The 7,709-nt window shown below is 36.0% G+C and overlaps 1 protein-coding gene across 1 annotated transcript; it reads right to left on the minus strand.

Moving 5' to 3' along the window:
- Positions 1-1,079: 1,079 nt before the first annotated feature.
- LOC110706781 lies at positions 1,080-3,699 on the minus strand. The gene is made up of 5 exons (XM_021884732.1): positions 3,652-3,699; positions 2,778-2,909; positions 2,239-2,628; positions 1,620-2,061; positions 1,080-1,438 (listed from the first exon to the last, which is right to left on the minus strand). Exons 1-5 carry the CDS (start codon positions 3,697-3,699, stop codon positions 1,080-1,082), a joined length of 1,371 nt encoding a protein of 456 aa, XP_021740424.1.
- Between the last annotated feature and the right edge of the window lie 4,010 nt (positions 3,700-7,709).

Below are 7,709 nucleotides of genomic sequence, written 5' to 3' on the forward strand. Positions count from 1 at the left end.
TTTATTGGCTTCATCCAGTACCGTAGCATCATTGAGCCATACATTCTTGATCGAGTGGTTCGACAACTTGGATTCGTGTAGGACATTCCAAGGACCATTATCAGGTCCGAGAAGGCCTAGAGACCGACGAACTTGAAGATGTATCGGGTAAACTTTCCGACCGAGATGACATCTGTGATGTGAACTCGGTTTTTCCTTGGCTCTTCTTTCAGTGTTGTTTTAGGTCCCCTCACCAGACTTGGTGGTGGAGCTCCTACGGTCGCTCCTGGTTACATGCAGTGGCTGTACCGATTTTCTCATCCTCGTCTTTCTCCTGGTGGGTCATCAAATGGGAGTACCAGACTACTTGAGAGGACTAACACGGATAATGTAAGTAGTTGTGTTTTATTTTACTATAAATACCACTTCAAAAAATTGTAATTTCTATAATATGTTATTCTCTTATTTGCAATGGATGGGTCTGTCCATGGAGATTATCAACAGATCACTGGATGAGTATCCCAACATGTCGCGTGGAACAAGGGCAATGGCTGAGTAGCTCCGAGATGACTGGAAGGCGATGATGGGGTTGTGAATTACTTGTCTTTTAGTTTTATATTACTTGTACTCATTGTTTTATACTACTTTGTATTCGGCATGTAATTTAAGAACTGGACACTTTCATATTTGGTTTTGTTGAAACTTTGTTTAATTACTTTTATTTATTTATATTACATAGCTACAACTGTTCAACCTAAGTGAAAGTACATAAATGAGTTCAATGCCTAATTAATGCAACATCGATCCAGAAGGCAAGTGCAAATACCTGTATTGGCTGATGTCACATGGATCTTCTACACAAAATTAATGTTCAGTTATTAGTACGCTACAAGATGAAATACGTGTAAATCACAATAGCCAGTCGTACTTGTTTGCTGTGCACCACGTTGAGTGTTTCGACGGTTGAAATGTTCGAAATAACAAGGATCACGTCTTGTATCATTGTTCCTTCGTCGACCTCGAACGTTGTGGTTTACATGTGGATCTTCAAGATTTGAATTATCCCAATGCAGCTCCTCCTCAATGATGCGAGATACATTTCAAAGTATAGCAGGATCACTACCAATGACCTCATCAACCAGGGAACGAAAATGTGCAGTTTCCTCGGTTGAGTCGTTAACGAACACCGGTACATCAACACCATCACCGATAACCAAGGTCTTCCAGAACGGATGACTTATCTTGATATAAAAGCTTGTTTGTGCAACTAGCAAATCATGTATTTGGCAAGCACATGGAAAACCGTGGGTCACACGCATTGCACATCCACAATGCACATACACCTGATAACTCAGCTCCCTCATCCTTCTCGTTTCGTCATCGAGAACTTTCAAACAATGCTGAGACACCTTGCCGTTAATACGTGACAGTGGCAATTGTCTGTACTTCTCACCAAAACCTAGACGCCTCCAAACCATTACGAATTGCAATGATCTGATTACCAATATGACAATGTACTCGGACCCATACGGTATCCAAAGAACCAGCCGTTGATTAAAATTATAAAAAACCGTTATGATTTATAATTAAAATAACTAAAACGAAGTAAATACATCAACTACAACATAATAACAACGAACCTGTCGAAGATTCAAACCACATCTTCACGGCCGAATGTTGGCTCTCAACTCCGCAAGTACTCGTGTTACCTAAGTGAAGAACTTGGTTCGTCCAAAATGTCACAAATTTGGTCTTATGACAAAGCCATGTTTTCTCAACATAACTAATCACTGTCGGATAACTTGCCCACCGAGCTTTCATTGTATCTACAGCAGCATTATAATCCGCCTCGGTTGCAGCATCCATGATACGTTTCCATTTGCCGTTTTTGAAAGTCGCACCAATCCTCTTGTTTTTGAACATATCAGTGACCCGAGACTCCTTATCTTTGTTAATGTGCCATCGACAAAGTAAATGCGACGTCCCTGGAAACACTTTTCTCAATGCCGCACAGAGGCCAAGCTCACGGTTTGTCAAAAATACTGAGGGTTCCTTATCATACCCAATCAACTCTCTTAATCTCTGCAAAACTCACCGATAGCTTGTCGTGCACTCGTTGCGCATGAACACATAACCGACGAGGAAATTCTGATTTGTCGGTGTAACACCAACTATCTTAAAGAACGGCATTCCGTATCGGTTGGTCTTGTAAGTCGAATCCATACCGATCACATGTGGGTACGTGCGTAGTATGTTTACCGTGATTGGGTGCACCATAAACGCATAATGTAGAACGCCGAGATCATCAGACATGACCCAGTAAATATACTGACTATGTCTCGCCAAATTAAGAAATTGCTGAACAACTCCTTTCCCATCAGACATTTTCGTTCTCAAGTCATTCCGACAATTGTAAATGTGTCTGATGTTTGAATGATCATCAGGAAATTGCTCTGCAATAGTCGCCATGATGTTACGCGGTGCAACCTTGGACTTTTTCATGTCATGCACAACCTTCTTCGCATCCGGGCTCAAGCCACTAATTTTATGATGACCCTCCTGATACACAATCATTGGATGGTTATGGGTCCCAGTTGCATCATTTTTTGCCCGGATCTTCCAACTATCGGTGATGAACTCATAATATATCTGATGTAGAAAGGACAACCATTAGCTTTGGTTTTTGTGTCCTTCCGAATTGCGTTCTCAAGATCTCTCGGCTTGCTCTTTCGTCCCCGATCACATCTCAAATATCGATACAGTCGACCATCTCTGGTTTTGTTGTATGACGATTTAACCAAAATAAATCCCAGATTTATGGCAACAGCATCCGCCCATTTAACTGGATCATCAAACATTGGAAAAAACGTGCCCGTGACAAAATTTGCACTATAATTAACACCGTCACCGCCGTCTTCAAACTCCGAATCCTATAAAAATAAAAGAAAACACACAAAACACTCCAATATTATTATTTTAATTATAATATTAATAACAATATTTATAAAACAACAACAACAACAACAACAACAATAATAATAATAATAATAATAATAACAATAATAATAATAATAACAATAATAATAATAATAATAATAATATCACAATATTATCACAACATTAACCAATATCATAACATTAACTAATATTAACTAACATCAACTAACACTAACATTAACTAATATCACAACATTAACTAATATTAACTAACACTAACATTAACTAATATCACAACATTAACTAATATTAACTAACATTAACATAAACTAATATTAAAAAAATAACTAATAATAACAATAACAATAACAATAATAAAAATATTAATAACAATTACAAACCACATTTTTTGCGCAACCCAATTTATGCTCACCATTACAGTAATAATACAAAACAACAACAACAACAACAACAACAACAACAATAATGATAATAATCATGATAATAATAATAATAATAATAATAATAATAATAATAATAATAACGGGACTTCGGCCCAGAAAATCCGGATCCTCCATGGAAGATCCGGAAATTCCAGGCGATGTATACATCCGCCTAGAATTTCCGGATTTTCCATGGTGGATCCGGAAATCTTAGGTGGATCCTCCATGGAGCATCCGGATTTTCTGAGCGGAAGTCCTCTTATCAGAAAAAAAAAAAAATTCTACGACTTACAGATTCTTCCGACAATGCCTCCGGTGTACGATTGTTGTCGTCGTTCATCGTCCAAAACCCGTCGCTAAAGCTTGATAATTTTTTTAAAAAAAAAAATTAGGTTTTTGGTGGTGGGCTCGGGAATTTTTTAAAGCAAGTGGTGGGTCAGAGTGCTCGCGAATAATATTAAAATGCTCGGGAATCTTTGTGACAAAGTGGTGGAGCCTTATATAGCCCAAATTAAGAAAAGGGCAAAATGGTCACTTCATATTAAAATGGGAGCGGCGCCTGGTAAATTGGGAGCGACGTTTAGCAATTCACCCATCATACTCATTTGCTACATAAATATAAAAACAATAATATAAGCAAATACACTATAAATGCAAAAATAAAGAAACAAAAATGTACAGCTCTAAACAAGAATAATGCAAGAATATGAATATACATATTTTAAAAAAATATAATAAAATATTTACTTTCAAAAGAGTACATCCAACTACGAGTTGTTATTAAAGCCTCCACATTTTCAGGAATTGATGAACTTTTCCATTTATTCAATACTCGACTCCCACTGCTGAAAGTTGATACGGAAGCGACGGTTGTCAAGGGCACGGCCAAAATATCTCTAGCCAAATGAGAAGGCCTTTATATCGATGCTCATTTTCTTTCCAAAAAGCTAATATGTCAAGCTCCGCTTTCCAATCTAGTTTAGGGTCCTCAATGTAAACATCCAATATTGACCTCTCATCAAAAGAAGATGAGGCCTCTTTATCGTCATATTCCTGAATTCAACACAACAAGTCAACGACAAACCATAAAACACATCAATAAACAAAACAACATAAACTTAACTTGTAATCTTAATAACAACTACTTAACTTATAACATTAACTTAACTTATAATCTTAATAACAACTACTTATAATCATAAAAAAAACCAGTAATTGAAAGAAAAAATAAAGTAAACACAAGAAAAACAGAAGGCAAATATGTAAAATACAGCCTAATCAATAGATTAAGAATGAAGGATAATCAAAAGGATTATAATTGACAGAAAAAATAAAGTAAACACAAGAAAAACAGAAGGCAAATATAAGTTAACTGCCAAATAGCCAGGTATTATAACTAGTAATTTAACATAATGACCTGCTAAAATTATTTAAACTCAGGTGGGGTGGTTTTACAGAAGTTCTTCTTAAATTTTCTTCAACTTTAATATGAGAAAGTCACAAGGGTCCAACATTTTGACTTTCCCAAAAAAAAAACAGCAAAGAGAAGAAAAAGTGTTGAAGTAGAGTAGAACATCATGTAATAGGATGAGTGACAAGATCTATAACAAATAGAAAAAACAGGCAAAAGCAATTGGGAAGGAAATCTCCCATCACATGGAATTGAAAAGAAATAAAGTAATTTTCTAATGAAGTTCCAAGAAAAAGAGTTCAGGTCGTCACAACAGAGTGCAAAACATAAAGGCTTGGCAATTAAAAAATAGTACAGAGTACTTTTCAAGTATCTTTAATTAATCCCAGCTACAACGTCAAAAAGCTCAGAATACCACTTCACAACAAGCTAGTATATAACTTCTAATTCTAATAAAATAAAAAAGAGCAGACGACGCATCAACTTGCCCAAGTTTCCAGGTCAATAGATCTTTTCTACAAAAGCTTTAATATAGGCATACAAATACAGAATAACTCTCTCCATTTACTAGCCAACATGCTAAAAGATCCAAGCATAAGTAATTATGATAGGCTTTAATCCTAATAAGGATTTGAAGGGTTTGTCAAAAGCTGATGTTTAAAAGGAGGCAAATTATGCTTAAATTGTTTCAAGTTCCTGAGAACGGCCAAAAGACATGCACAGATGTCAAAATAAAATAACAGAAGAACAATTACCGCAAAATAGTCGAATTTTCGCTTGTGGTTTCCAGCTGAAGTGCTGCTTATGGAGGCTCTGGAATGAGAGGCATGTGCCATATCAGTGTTGTTGTTCAGTGTCGATGATGTTCCAGTTAAGGCATATAGCTTATAAAGTTTTTCCAACTTAAGGTGGAGATCACTAACTCTCAAGGTAGCCTCAACATCTACAAATATGTTTTCATAACAAAACTTTAGCACTAATAATTTGCAACGAGGATCAAGAATCATAGCAAATGCAAATCACATGCCATAATCATCTTGTTTTGAGTTAAACCAATACTTATCAAACTTGCTCTTCAATTCTGTTTCCATTGTCCTCAAAACATCATCATCATCGTGCTCCAACTCTATCAAAAGCATGAGAATCTTCCAAACATTCCCAAAATAAAGATTTGAGGTAGGATACTCACTTCCCGAGAACATCTTAGTTATCTCATAGAACGGTTCTAAAACATCTCGAATCTTCTCAAGAACATCCCACTCTTCAAAGGCAGGACACCATTTTTTAACTTTAGACATCTCCCTAAAAGCCTCACAATATAAGATAGCCCTATCAAGCATCATGTACGTGGAGTTCCACCTCGTAGGAACATCAAGCCACAATGATTTTGTTTCTTTTATCTTAGCTAGACTTACACAAGATCGAAAAGTGTTTTTTCTTGTTTCAGAATATTTTACCTTCTTCACACAATGTCTTACTTTCTCAACTATATGTTCAATGACCTTAAGTCCATCTTTAACAATGAGATTTAATACATGTGCAGCATATCGTACATGAAAAAACTCACCATTATACAACAAAGCATTTCGTGCAAGTAGAGTTTCCTTCAAATAATCTTGCATTCTATCATTACTAGAGGCATTGTCTAATGTGAAGCAAAAAATCTTATCATCAGTTCCCCAATCTTGAAGCATGGACAACACAGCAGCATACATGGTCTTTCTAGTGTGTGGTGAATCAATATGACTAAAGTTAAGCACTGTACTAATTAATTTCCAATTGTTATCCACATAGTGAGCTGTCAGACACAAATATCCCTCAGTTTGACACGAGGTCCACATATCACATGTTAATGAGATACGACTAGAGACTTTACTAAGTGTTTCCCTTAATTGAGCCTTCAAAGTTTTATGCATTTTTAAACAATCAGCTTTAGCAGTGTTCCTACAAATGAATTTTACATCATCACTTAAATATGCATGAATTTATCTATTACCATCATGCTTACCCAAGAGAAAGCATACCCATGTTTTATTATGGCTTTAGCTACCAGATTTCTATACACAATTTGGTTAAAGATTTTACCTTTGTTTGAACCGTTTCCTCCTTGGTTTTTCAAATATTTCTCATATGCACTGCATTTTCTTAGATGACTTTGCATATTTTGGGTTCCATAATGGGGGTCGGTTATGAAGGATGCTTTTTGGCAATCTTTGCAAATTGACCTCTGTTTCCCATCACTAGATTCCGTCTTGTCAAACGTGAGAAATTCCGGCCAAACTAGACTCCCCTTTCTTTTCTACAACTTGAAATCCAGATTCCATAGTGCTCATATTGTTGTTTTCAGCTGTAAGTTCAGGATCACCGGCTTCTTCCTCTAGTGTACGAACATTGGCTTCTTCCTTTGGTGTACACTCACCTCTATTCCCTCTGGTGAAATGATAGGCTCGTCGTAAATAATATGATCATCCATTGCTGCAAAAAAAGCAAGAATAATATCATTAGTTATTGTCAGATTAAGATAAGGTGTGCAGTGGAGACAAAATAATAATATCTAAACCAATCAAAAAGGGAAAAGCAACCTTCTGTATTTAAAGATGAAGATTTAATAAATTATTCCATGAAAAAAAGGGAAACAGCAAAAACAAAGGGGTCTTGATGGTCATAGAGAAACCTAAAAGAGTTTGGAATAACTTCTGATCATGATGAAAATATGGCAGAATTGATTCCCAATCATTAGGATATGAAATTCTAACACTGAAATAGGTTCATATTTCGACAGACAATGCAGTGAGAACTGAGAACCACATAAGTAGTTCAGAGCTAAACAATTATGACTAGTTGAGAAGCAGTTTAGTCATACGATGCAAGAAAGGAAGCTTTCACAATCCCAATTCAAGCTACTTTATCTAGTCATACATATACAAAGTTTTTGAGAA

This window comes from Chenopodium quinoa, unplaced genomic scaffold, assembly GCF_001683475.1.
Source record: "Chenopodium quinoa cultivar QQ74 unplaced genomic scaffold, ASM168347v1, whole genome shotgun sequence".
In the NCBI taxonomy this organism is placed as follows: Eukaryota; Viridiplantae; Streptophyta; class Magnoliopsida; order Caryophyllales; family Amaranthaceae; genus Chenopodium; species Chenopodium quinoa.